This window comes from Solenopsis invicta, unplaced genomic scaffold, assembly GCF_016802725.1.
Source record: "Solenopsis invicta isolate M01_SB unplaced genomic scaffold, UNIL_Sinv_3.0 scaffold_735, whole genome shotgun sequence".
Lineage (NCBI taxonomy): Eukaryota > Metazoa > Arthropoda > Insecta > Hymenoptera > Formicidae > Solenopsis > Solenopsis invicta.
Window position 1 is genome coordinate 553 of NW_024105351.1, and position 12,459 is coordinate 13,011.

The 12,459-nt window shown below is 36.1% G+C and overlaps 4 protein-coding genes across 4 annotated transcripts; 2 read left to right on the plus strand and 2 right to left on the minus strand.

The window, feature by feature from the left end:
• The first annotated feature begins 852 nt into the window (after positions 1-852).
• On the plus strand, positions 853-1,416 carry LOC105205090 (general transcription factor II-I repeat domain-containing protein 2-like). The gene has a single exon (XM_011174384.3). The coding sequence runs from the start codon at positions 853-855 to the stop codon at positions 1,414-1,416; it is 564 nt and encodes a 187-aa protein (XP_011172686.3).
• Positions 1,417-3,199: 1,783 nt separating this feature from the next.
• LOC120360022 lies at positions 3,200-5,347 on the minus strand. Its single transcript, XM_039459548.1, has 3 exons — positions 4,494-5,347; positions 3,722-4,185; positions 3,200-3,640 (listed from the first exon to the last, which is right to left on the minus strand). Exons 1-3 carry the CDS (start codon positions 5,014-5,016, stop codon positions 3,335-3,337), a joined length of 1,293 nt encoding a protein of 430 aa, XP_039315482.1. The 5' UTR covers positions 5,017-5,347; the 3' UTR covers positions 3,200-3,334.
• Positions 5,348-5,663: 316 nt separating this feature from the next.
• On the plus strand, positions 5,664-7,574 carry LOC120360021. Its single transcript, XM_039459546.1, has 5 exons — positions 5,664-5,779; positions 6,310-6,413; positions 6,496-6,936; positions 7,155-7,389; positions 7,432-7,574. Exons 2-5 carry the CDS (start codon positions 6,321-6,323, stop codon positions 7,572-7,574), a joined length of 912 nt encoding a protein of 303 aa, XP_039315480.1. The 5' UTR covers positions 5,664-5,779; positions 6,310-6,320.
• A 378-nt stretch (positions 7,575-7,952) lies between these two features.
• LOC113002965 lies at positions 7,953-10,163 on the minus strand. The gene is made up of 2 exons (XM_039459547.1): positions 9,143-10,163; positions 7,953-8,947 (listed from the first exon to the last, which is right to left on the minus strand). The coding sequence occupies exons 1-2, from the start codon at positions 10,161-10,163 to the stop codon at positions 7,953-7,955; spliced, it is 2,016 nt and encodes a 671-aa protein (XP_039315481.1).
• Positions 10,164-12,459: the final 2,296 nt, after the last annotated feature.

The window sequence follows — 12,459 nt, forward strand, 5'->3', positions numbered from 1 at the left end:
GAAATAATTTCGAATTTTTTGCGATAAGATTTGAAAAGCATACGATGCTATAAGTTAGTAAGAACTTTTACCGAAAGTGTAACATTTTCGATATGAGAATCTGAACTACAACTTTCTTATTATAAATTAATTTCAATTCCTTTAATTAAATTTAATTTCTCCTCGTTCATATATTTGAATACTTATTTAAATGTTTATTTATATAATATTATTTATTAAGAATGTATTTCTTTTAACAAGAGAGAGTAGATAACCACATAAGACAGGTTTTATTACAAATAGAAGCGAAATTTTTTGCCATATCTTTATTAAAGTGTTGCATGTATCTTTGCTCATTATTGTTTAAATTAATTCACTAATTATTATCATTATCACTATTATACAAATAGCATTTTCTATCTTGTAATATGGATCTTTAAATGTTATATAGATCTTTAAATTTCCCAGCTAAACTTTTGGCGCGTACTCCTACAACGATTGATATGCAATTGTTTTATCTCCTCGACTGTTTCTTCACGATATTTCCAGTGAAACGTGCGAGTCTCACAGTCACAGTGAGATTCTCGTGTCAACCAAAACTGCTATTTGTATAATAGTGATAGTGATTTGTATAATAGTGATAGTGCTTGAAAAATGGATAGCAAGCGGAGACGTGTGCAATCCTTTGATCAGGTATGGGAGGAAATTTTTTTTGCCAATATATATAATAAAACCACCTGTCTTTTATGTGATTATCAACCTCTTGTCGTAAAAAAATTTATAGTTTATAGACATTTTAATTCTAAACATTCAAATGAATATTCACACTATGTGGGCGAGGAAAAATCAAATGTAATTGCGGGATTAGAAGAAATGTATCTACAAAGTCATACTCCGGATTCTCACATGGAAAATGCTACATGCTCGGTAAAAGCAGTTACAGCATCGTATGCTATTTCTAATCTTATCGCGAAAAATTCGAAACCATTTTGTGAAGGGAAATTTATAAAGGAATGTCTAATCGCTGCAGTGGAATCGTTTGGAAACTCAATGACTATTGAAGAAGCTGCTAGCATTCCTTTAAGTGACAAGACAGTTAAATCTCGAATAGGTGATATTGCTTCTTCATTAGAAACAAAATTAAAATCTTTATTAGAATCTTGTGCTTTTTTTTCATTATGTCTCGACGAGAGCACCGATATACGACATGTGAGTCAATTGAGTATTTTTGCTCGAATCGTTCAAAATGATTTTTCACATGTTGAGGAGCTCTTAGATTTTGTCCCACTACATAATAGAACAACAGGTAGAGATATTTTCAATGCTGTTAATAAAACATTGCAAAAATTTGGTATCGATTTTTCTAAATGTTCAGCTATCGTTACTGATGGCGCAAAAGCAATGATTGGTCCAAAAATGGATTTTTCGGACAGTTAAAACAACGAGATTTAAAATTTCCTGTTATGCATTGCATAATTCACCAAGAAGCATTATGTGGGAGAGATGTTAAACTATCCACGGCAATGCAAACTGTAACAAAAATTACAAATTTAATTAAAGGCGGTAACAAATTCCTCTCCCATCGAAAGTTTCAACACTTTCTCGAGGAACATAATGCTATTTATAAAGTACCTTTACATTGTGAAGTTCGATGGCTCAGTGGAGAAAAATGTTTAGAGAAGTTCTTTGCAATAAGAAAAGAGATCTTCCTTTTCTTGCAAGAACAATTACCTGAAAAATGTAATGAATTTAAATATTTTTTTGAAGATTTAGACTCGTTGTGTGAACTTGCCCTAATTACTGATATAACTAATCAATTAAATATTTTAAATCTAAAGTTGCAAAAGACAGACCAAATCATTTCGCAATTTTTTAGTCATGTAGATTCTTTTCGTAAAAAATTGCAATTATTTAAAAATCATCTAGAAAATAATATTTTTCACTTTTTTCCTTCTTGTCAGATTCTTTTTGAAGAACATGACACAAAATGTAATTTCAAAAATCACATTAATTTAATTGATTCCTTAATCATTCAATTTAATAAGCGTTTTAGTGATTTTGAAATACTAAAAAGAGATTTCATACTTTTTGAGAATCCTCTCACTGTGCAAATCCAAGAACAAAGTCTCGAATTTCAAGAAGAACTTTGTGATTTGCAGTCTGATATTACTTTACAAGCGCGATTAGAAAAAGGAATCGAATTTTTTAAAATTTTAGATGCATCGCGTTATCCACGTCTTAAAATTTTTGGTCTGCGAATTTTCTCTGTGTTTGGGTCCACATATTTGTGTGAACGTTTTTTTTCAAAAATGAAATTTATAAAAACGGATAAACGTTCTTCTTTGAACGATGCATCATTGTCCTCACTCATGCGAGCTAGTTCTTCAAAAATTTCTGTAGATATATTATCCTTAGTAGAATCGTGTAAACGACCCAGAAAATCATAGGGTATAGCGGAATAAGAAAAGTGATTTTGGGCTCCCGTGTAATCAATCGTTGTATACGACATCATGTCTATAGGAGACATCGTGTTTAGACATTATGTTGACAAGAAACATTGTCCGCAGAGGACATCATGTCTGCCAAAGACACATATGATGTGCTAAACCACATTTTACATTATCTTACAATTAGTTATTCTTTTAGTGGATTAGGCCTACTGGGGAAACCACTTAAAAAAAAAACGCATTCGCAATAGTACCTCATGGGTAATGTGGAAAGCTATTGTTTAGATTTTAATTTCAAATTTTAATTTTTTAATTATATATTTTGGAAATATATTATTATAATTAGACTGCGGATTTTTATGCAGTAACATTTTTTTAGATTTAGGTAATAATAACAAAAGATCTGTGCTGAACTAATAAAGTTAAATTTTTTAATGAATGCATATCTGGATATGCAAAATATATGCACCAAAAATATGCATTATTTATGCAGCATATATGCAAGATATGCAAAATAAATATAGATAATTCGCATCTTATTTAGAAAATTATATACGTATAATCACTGTAATTACTGATTAGTAATTACTGTAATCCCTCGAACATGAAAAACCAAATCTTGCGCATAAACAAAACATAATACATAATACATAAAACACAACGTAGAATAAATATACTTAAATACATAAAGCAATATATACATATTATTGGTTGTAATTTAAATGACAGTAAGTAACAAGATATTTTTCGAGATTAGCCGAAGTGAAGCTATGCCTTTTCTCTGATAGTATTAGTTTATAAGCAGAGAAGGATCTTTCAACGTCACAGGACGTGACGGGAGCATATTTATATTTGCTCCATAAAGAAGATGGAATCGTTTCAGGAATTTCGGAATTAGGCGTACATTTTCATATGTCACTAATTTTAAATATTTCCTTCACTCCGGGATTTCTATTCAGAATCTGCTGTATTTTTTCTGAAATTCTTTGTCCACAAGGACCTGGAATCGCTTTCAAGTCTTCAATACACGACCTTGCTATTTCAGTCGATTCAATTAAAGGTAATCCTACTGATTCCAGTTTTGTCATTACTTTAGGAAGATTTTTAAAATATGTTTTAATATAACATAAATCTTTGACAAGCTGTGGATTTTGAAGTACATTCTTCGCTGAAATGATCGACTTAGCATCTTCTGAATTGAAAGACTCAATAACCTGTGATCAAATCAAAATCTTACTATATCAATTTCAATTTCATTTTTAATTATTGTACCAAAAAAATAAATAAATGCATACCTCTCGAATACTAGTAAAATTATTTGCATAAAAAAGTGCAGCTTCGATCCAAGTTCCCCATCTTGTTAAAATTGGTTCAGGTGGTAATGGAATATTTCCTAATTTTGCTCGATATTCTTCTATACGAAGCGGAGCTTTCAAAAAAATTTTTTTTACTGAAGATATTATAGTATTAACGAGAGGAAAGTGAAGGCGAACTTCTTCAGCCACTCTATTAAACCCATGCACCAAGCATGTTAAGTGTATAATGTTTGGATAGAAAATTTGAAGATCCCTTGCAGCTTTTAACATATATGCAGCTGCATCTGTTACAAGTAATAGAACTCGTTCTTCATGGGATTCTCTTGGCCACAAGATTTTCATATTTGAATTTACAAAGCGAGCAATAGTGGTATTATTGGTTCTCTCCAGAACTTGAGACGAAATTAGATGAGGTGTAGTAGTTTCCTCACATAGTTTACCGACTAAAAATTCAAGAAAATTGATAAAAATGTTAAATAATAAAATTAATTAAAATTAATTAACACATTGAGCACCGGCAGCACACACCGTGTGACACTGACTATTTTCGTCGGTAGCCGACGACACACACCGTGTGTCACGGCAAATATTGTTCGCTCAAAACAAAATAAAAATAAAAATAATTTCCAAACATTGGATAATTTCAAGCTTTGGCTCCTGCGGCACACCTGAAAAACCTGATCGGCACTCAACGTGTTAATAAAATTTAAGTATTAGGTATAAAATTTAGGATTAAGTAAAAAATCATTACCTATAAAATTTGCGACTTGACGACCGAGTTTATCTGTGGTTTCGTCTACAGATATCCAAATATAATTATCGCCAATATCTGACCTAATATTTTCGATGACCGAATTGTAGCAGACATCCAAATAATTCTTCCTCAAAGTTGACTCATTCGGAATTTGTTGTCGTGTATATTTAGCGAGGAAATTTCTCCATGTCTCATTGTCAAGACAACGCCAGGGCATCTTAACAGCAATCATAGCTTTGCAAAGATCGACGTAAAAAGTATTTGCATATTTTGACTGTTGCTTTTTTCCATCTGATTCGTTAATATTTTCACTGTGTTCGTTATTTTCTAAATGTAACACATTCATTTTATGTGTAGATGTTGAAATATGCTGAGTTAATTGTGACTTTCTATCACATGTAATCTCTTTGTTACATCCATTGCAATAAACAGAATTTCCGTCATATGTTAAATATTTGTCGCTGATTTGGTCGATCCAGCTTTTCACCAGCACGTATTTATTTTTCTTAACTTTCGGCATTTCTTTTCTTTTCACTTCTCTATTCACGCTATTCACCCTATCAACTGCTCAGTGCTCGAAAATAAACTGGCAGATAGCACGCGTAGTAATCCGCAGAACGTAAATACAACCGAGACCGACACTCGCTATTCCGATTGATCAGTGATCACGTGATCAGACTGAAATTCATCGATAACACAGACATTCCATAAAGCTACAAATGATCTCTATATATCTACTTCAAAGTTACATGGGATATGTAAAGTTTAGGAAAAATATGCATTTTATGCAAATAATATGCTCGATTTATGCAAATATGCAATTATGCAAAATATGCATTTTATGCAAAATATGCAATTAAATGTTTTTGCATAAATATCCGCAGTCTAATTATAATATATGTATATTATATTGTATGTATATATTACATACAATAATATTAAATTTTTATATAATTATTTATATTGTATGTATATATTACATACATTAATATTAAATTTTTATATAACTATTTATAAAAATAATAATTATTTCTAGGTTCTAGGCCCTAGGCTATTTCTTTTACAAGGGACGCTCTACGCTCCTGAGCCACAACTTGACGCGCGGCCGGCAGCTCGGCTGTTGGCCCGCGAGCGGAGTGAGGGGCTCGAGGGGAGACAGTAGGCGTCGCCTCGGAAATCGGCTCGAAATGTGCCACTAATTCCGAGCACTGTGTTACAAGAAGAAAATAGAAAATTGCGAAGAGACAATGAAAGATTGCGCAGGTTACGGTCTGTCAACGAAGGTATTTTTGAATTTTTTTTCTTTCAATTATACTGACAAATCAAATCAAACGTTCCGTTACATATGAAAAGTTAAATGAGAAAAACAATTGAGATTGAACTGTATGTATAATTGTAGCAATTCTTACATATTTATGTAACTTTAGTAATGGTTAAAACAGATTCAGAGTATCTCGAAGTTTTCATTATTTTGTCATATAGCTCAAATCATGCAATCAGATTAAATAAACTTCTATAATTTTTATCTTAATAATTCTTTTATAATTAGTCAAATTACTTTATTGCACTGCCTGCAATTCACCAAATAAGTAGATTTATAATAAATGCGGAACGTTAATAATTCCTTCACAAATACATTTCTTATGATACTTTTTTAGCGTTTTTCAATTTTGGAGATATATATATATATATATATACACACACACACACATATGTATTTTTGAGCAATAAAAGCACTTAAAACAATAATTTGTTAATTCTGAGTTGTTTAAGCCTCTTAACAAGATCTTTAGTATATACATCATTTTTTTAGATTTGCCAAAGATGGATAAAATGATGAAAGATCTCATGACTAACTTGGAATCTGTAACATTGACAACCAAATCTTTCAATCGTCAGATAGATGAATTGCAACAGGTGTATGTAATTTTGATTTATATCTACATTATATCGTTTTGTAAGTAGTGTAAAACATAAACTGTTCTAATTTATTTTGCAGAAAGTACAAGCATCAAGTAACTGCATCATTAAACGTAAGCGAAGTAACACTCCTCCTGCAGTAACATTAGACTCTGATCCGATCTGGATCAACAAGTTGGATCTGCCAAATAATAAATTGAAATCATCTGCAACCGATGCATCGCCTACATCGATAGTTCAAAACAGGGAATTAGATCTAAGCGATAAGTTGAAATTGTCTGAAAAATCGGCTACAGAGTTTCGTAAATCAGCACTATTACGTGAATCAACATCTTTGACATCCGGACATAATCTGGTATCACAAAATTTAGAAACATCGGAAGACTTCCCTGATACTTTAGATGTCGCTACAAAAACAGTCAATGTACATGATTTGGAACACGTTCACGAATCGAACCATGCAACAGATAAAATGAAGTCCTCGAATGACCATCAATCAAATGCAATACACAAACATAAGGTAAAAATAATTTTATATATGTATATATATTAAATAGCATTGTAATAATATATATATATATATATATATATATATATATATATATATATATATATATATTTTATTACAATGCTATTTAAAATAGAAATTATATATACTCAGAATCTCTGTGCATTATTTGGGTATGAATATTTAATAATTATATAAAAATTTTATATTTTGTACAAAATATTTAACAGGACAATAAGACAGTCAACCTTGGAGGACCAATACCTTGTATAGTAAATAGCACTCGCCTTTCCTTGTGCAATCACACGTCTGTCTCTAAGTTGATATGCGAGATGATGTCTTTATTATTTACAAAAGAGGAGTTAGCTACCTCTTCGCTTACAGGAACTGTGGCAAATTTTCATTGCGAAAAAGGTATAGCCGCTAAAAAGAAACTCGACACAATAAAAATTGAAGCTATGAAAAGTAAAGTTATAATGTATACAATGCAATATTGATTTCACGTAGTTGAGAGTTTCAAAACTGATAAATATATGTGCTTTCAGCATACGTTAAGAACAAGTTTCCATTCGAAAAAGATTTCGAAAAAATATTTCGGAAAGCAGTGCAGCAGAAGTGCAATAATGCAGTTCCTCGAAACAGAGGATTAAATAATAAAGAAAAGTGCAGCTATAATTAAAAATATATTGTATATTTCTATAGAAATATATCTTATTGAAAACTGTGAACGTTCAATTTTAGTCACATCTTTATATTCCAAAAGAATCCCTTACTTGTGGTACTATTAAAGTGACAACTATTGAATAATTAGTACATACTATTAGTGCACATTACTAGTGCACACTGTATCAATAGCATTAATTTACACTATTAGTGCAAATTCCAACAGTGCGCGAAATTACTATTGATGTAGTGTGTACTAATAGTTTTTAATAGTTGTCATTTCAATAGTGCCACCAGTTTTTTTCCGTAAGGGTCCCCCCAGAGCCTGCACTGTTCTAAGTCATACAGACTTGTACCGCGCGAGATCAAGTCGGCCGGATTGTCAGCGCTTTTAACATGACGCCAATGATCAGCAAGGATTGGATCTCGGCCACTCGATTCGATACAAATACCTTTTGCCGTGACGGATCGCCGGAAATCCACGCTAACGTTATCGTGGAATCACTCCACGCATAGATATTGTCCAATTCAACTCCAAGGGCTTTCTTTACATTTTTAATTAAGCGGACCAAAACTACAGCTCCACATAACTCCAGCTTTGGCAGTGTGACGGTTTTACTTCTAACAGGAGCCACACGCGACTTTGAACAAACCAATCTGGAACTGCAATGGCCGTTACTGTCAATAGTCTGCAAATAGATGCATGCACCATATGCTTTCATTGACGCGTCACAAAATGCATGCATATTCAAACGAGTTGCGGAGCCCGGAACTATTCGACGCGGGATCTTAATCGAATGTATCTCCCTCAAATCATTCACGTACTCCCTCCACGCCCTCTGAAGTTTGCCGGTCAGTGGATCATCCCACTTCAAATTCGCGGACCACGTTCCCTGCATAATCAGTTTTGCGCGAATTAATATAGGGCTTATTAATCCTAAAGGATCGAACAATTGTGAAATAGTTGACAATACTTGACGTTTCGTTTTAATGGAATCGCTAATTGGTTGAATAGTGAACTGGAAGATATCCCGCCTGTAGTGCCAATTTAATCCTAAGGTTTTTACTGCGTCTACGTTGATCGCGATTGATGACGATTCCCGGACCCGGTCGGTCGGCCTCAATTCATTCATGACTTCATCACAATTCGAATACCACTTGTGAAGTTCGAAACCGCTGCCGTTCAACAGTGTCTTTAACTGCGAAATTAACCTGGTTGCTTCAAATTCACAACTGACATCAGTCAAGATATCATCGACATACAAATCATTCAGCAAGACTCTTGCTGCCTCGCCGAATTGACTGCTCGAATCGATCGCTAATTGTCTGACGCAGCGTATAGCTAAAAATGGTGCGCACGCTAATCCGTATGTTACGGTGTTTAAATTATACTCCTGTATCGAATCGCTTGAAGAGAATCGTCAGAGGATCCGCTGATAATTCCGATCCTGTTCGTGTACTATAACCTGCCTGTACATCTTTTGGAGATCCGCTGTAATCGCTATGGCATGCAATCTAAATCGCAAAAGTAAGTCGATAATATTATCCTGCAAACCTGCTCCCACCATCAATGTATCATTTAAACTAACTCCCGATGCAGTTTTCGCGGACCCGTCGAATACCACGCGTAATTTGGTGGTGGTGCTTGACTCCCGAATGACACCATGATGAGGTAAATACACCGCAAATTTCGTATCGTCATCTTTGTCGACTTGCGACATGTGGTTTAGACGAATGTATTCCCGCATAAATTCCGAATACCGCGCGTGGAATTCAGGGTCGCGCTGAAATTTCCGTTCTAAATAGTTTAGCCGTTTTTCTGCTATTTGTCGAGATTCGCCCAACTGTGCCTTGTTTCCTCGGAAAGGCAGTCGAACGACAAACCGTCCCGAAATGTTTCGCGTTACCGTATTTACAAAGTAGTCTTCGCATGTCTGATCCTCTGTTGACAATCTTGTATTGTCCTTCATTTCATATTTCTCCAATTCCCAAAACCTTGCTAATTCGTTGTAAATAGAATCTTGTCTTACAAATAAACATGTATGAGCATTCGAATATGGACGGTTGGTCGATCGACTCGCGATTAAATGACTCGGAATCGAACCCGCTATCACCCAGCCGAGCTTACTATTTTGCAGCGTCGGCAAACCTTCGCCGAGCTCGATCCTCCCGGCCTGCAATAATTGCAGAAAGAACTCACTGCCGATTAGCGCGTCGATTCTACCAGGATTGTAAAAAATTGGGTCTGCCAATTTTAAATTCCCCGGAATTGCCAATTTTGAGATCTCAATGGTAAAGGGCGGTAATGCCCCTGCTATTCTCGGAACTACCAAACATTGCAAATTTAATTCGAATTCCGATACGCGTGACTTTACTTGCAATTGACAGCTATGTCTTATGATGCACTTCACATTATTCAAACCATTTATATTTTGATGAACGTCGTCTAGTTTGACTCCCAATTTCTTACATGCTGCCAAAGTTACAAAATTTACTTCACTCGCGCTATCTAACAGCACTCTTAATTGATAATTGCCACCGTCCGCCCCCTTTACATTTACAATTGGCGTGGACATTAAGACCTGCCCACGCTTGAGTTCACCTGCCACGTGATACATCGAACCGCCGCTCGCCGCTCCTGACTCCTCGGTCCCTGATGACTTCTCCTCCGCCGCGGCCGATCCTCCTCTCGCCCCAGCCGAAAAGCCTCCTGCTTCTGCCGCAGAGTGACAGAGTGTATTATGCCTCTCTCCGCACCGCCGACATCCGCTCGATCTACATTCGCCAGCAAAATGATTGGTTTTTAGACAATTGAGGCACAATTTTAATCGTTTGACCTCGCATCCTTTCGTCAGGCGAGAGCCTCAGAAATTGACTACATGAATAAATAAGATGTGATTCCTGGCAGAAGTTGCATCGTCCTCCCTGGACCGTTGTGGATAGCGATGTTTTGTTCCGCAGATTTGAACACGACTGTTGTCGTTTTCCGTCCTGCTTTGAGTCCGTCCTTGATTTATCGACGTGGTCTCTCGAGTCTCCGTTCAAGGATGCCCGCTCTAGTACTTGGCATCGACGCTGTAGAAAATCCAGGATAACACTAGTTGGTATATTTTCCTGTTATTCAATATGTTCTTCCCAAGACTTTCTCGTGACGTTATCCAGATTTCTTTCAATCAGAAAGATTATGAGCTCTCCCCAGGACTCCGTGGGAAGTTTCATCGACTGCAAAATTCTCAAATGTTTTTGAACGTGATCCACGAGACTCTGAATTGCGCCAGCGGATTCTCGATGCACCCGCGGCATCTCAAACAGGCACTGGATGTGTCGCTTTTTAATGGCTCTCTCGTCCTCGTACCGCCCCTTTAGTAGCTCCCAAGCAATCGCATAATTCTGTTCCGAGATCTCAATCGATTTTATTATTCGTGCTGCTGGACCGCTTAAAGATCCAACTAAATACTGGTGCTTTTGTACGCTCGATAATTCACTGTCGTGTATTAATGTTTTAAACGTGTCTGAGTATCTCTTCCAGTCTTCAATGTTCCCGCTGAATGTGGGCAATCTGATGATCGGCAGCTTGACATGAGGCTCCCGCGATGCTCCTGACTGTACACTTACTCTTTCCAACACCTGAGTCTGCTGTGCTAACAATTGTAACAACACATCGCCGCCCGCCTCACTCGATCGCTCCGATAACCGCTCAAGGAGCGCGGTCTGCTGTTCTAGAATCGCCGCCAATAAATCTACCGAACGACCCTCAGTATCCGAACTCGAAGCAGGCAATGATGGTTTAAGCCGCTCCATGTAATGTACCAGCATCGACTTTAAAGTGACATATCGTTCGTCAAATTCTAACTCCTCGTTTGCATCCCTCTCAGATTCTTCTTTAGGCACCAACGATACTAATTGCTGTGATATGACTTGAAATTTATTATATGTCTCGTCTAAATATTGAAGACGTGTCTCAATCTCCTTAGTTGCCGTAATATTCAAATCGTTCTCAATGCGGGTCACAAAAGACTCTATTGTCGTCAACTTCGCCTTCAGACATCCTCGCTGTCTTCTAAGTCCGTCTATGCTCATCTTGTTTCTCCGTTATTACTCCACAGTCACAATTGCTCACTCGAATTTACCTTTCAGCGAAAGAATTTCGCGCGGCACGAAGCTCCGATCACGCAGCCGAAGCGTGCCAATGGAATGCGGCTCCGCACGATCACCGAATAACACCTGGCACCCCGGAGTCGATCGAGTGCTATACAACCGTTGTTAATATCGTTTTTAATTGTTATAATTGTCATTAATCGTCATTTGTGTTGAGATCACTTGATGATCACGCGCACACGCGTGATCCGGCTCGAAGGACCATAATGTAAAAATTGGAGCGTTTATTTTAAATATTGAGCTTAGATTGAATGGCTTGATTGAATAATTGAAGATGGTTTAATTTATTACGAATGAGTCACTTTATTACGATTGAATATAATAGATAATTTCGTTGTACAACGTCGTCACAAGAATTATGCTCTCCTTTCGGCAATACAATCGCGAATGTATATACTAACGTACGCCGGATTCCTTCGACCGAGGATCCTTGTCCCCACCTACTTGAGAATTGTCATGCGCGGTTCGATACGTACATCGATTTCAAAACTACATCGTTTCATGAACTATCGCTCTACAAATTTGTACAGTCAGCATTGGCAATTGCTATCTGTAGTTAAAACGTGCTAAGTCTCTGTACTGTTACGATTATACTATTTAAAATCAAAAAGATTCACAAGCACGTATAATTCTTATCACGTTTCGCTGCAAAAATATGCAGCGGAGTTGCTGGTAGGCGGTGGTACAAAAACGTGCGGAGCGCTAAGGATTAAT

What these genes read in the sequence shown, in the direction of transcription:
- LOC105205090 (XM_011174384.3), top strand. Translation starts at nt 853, where the DNA reads ATGTATCTACAAAGTCATACTCCGGATTCTCACATGGAAAATGCTACA.
- LOC120360022 (XM_039459548.1), bottom strand. Translation starts at nt 5,016, where the DNA reads ATGCCGAAAGTTAAGAAAAATAAATACGTGCTGGTGAAAAGCTGGATC. An exon ending in TCAAGTCGCAAATTTTATAG is followed by an intron (nt 4,186 to 4,493) that starts GTAATGATTTTT and finishes TTGAATTTTTAG; the next exon opens with TCGGTAAACTATGTGAGGAA. An exon ending in ATTTTACTAGTATTCGAGAG is followed by an intron (nt 3,641 to 3,721) that starts GTATGCATTTAT and finishes ATTTGATCACAG; the next exon opens with GTTATTGAGTCTTTCAATTC.
- LOC120360021 (XM_039459546.1), top strand. Translation starts at nt 6,321, where the DNA reads ATGGATAAAATGATGAAAGATCTCATGACTAACTTGGAATCTGTAACA. An exon ending in ATGCAATACACAAACATAAG is followed by an intron (nt 6,937 to 7,154) that starts GTAAAAATAATT and finishes AATATTTAACAG; the next exon opens with GACAATAAGACAGTCAACCT. An exon ending in AAAAATTGAAGCTATGAAAA is followed by an intron (nt 7,390 to 7,431) that starts GTAAAGTTATAA and finishes GATTTCACGTAG; the next exon opens with TTGAGAGTTTCAAAACTGAT.
- LOC113002965 (XM_039459547.1), bottom strand. Translation starts at nt 10,163, where the DNA reads ATGTCCACGCCAATTGTAAATGTAAAGGGGGCGGACGGTGGCAATTAT. An exon ending in TACATTGATGGTGGGAGCAG is followed by an intron (nt 8,948 to 9,142) that starts GTTTGCAGGATA and finishes CATACGGATTAG; the next exon opens with CGTGCGCACCATTTTTAGCT.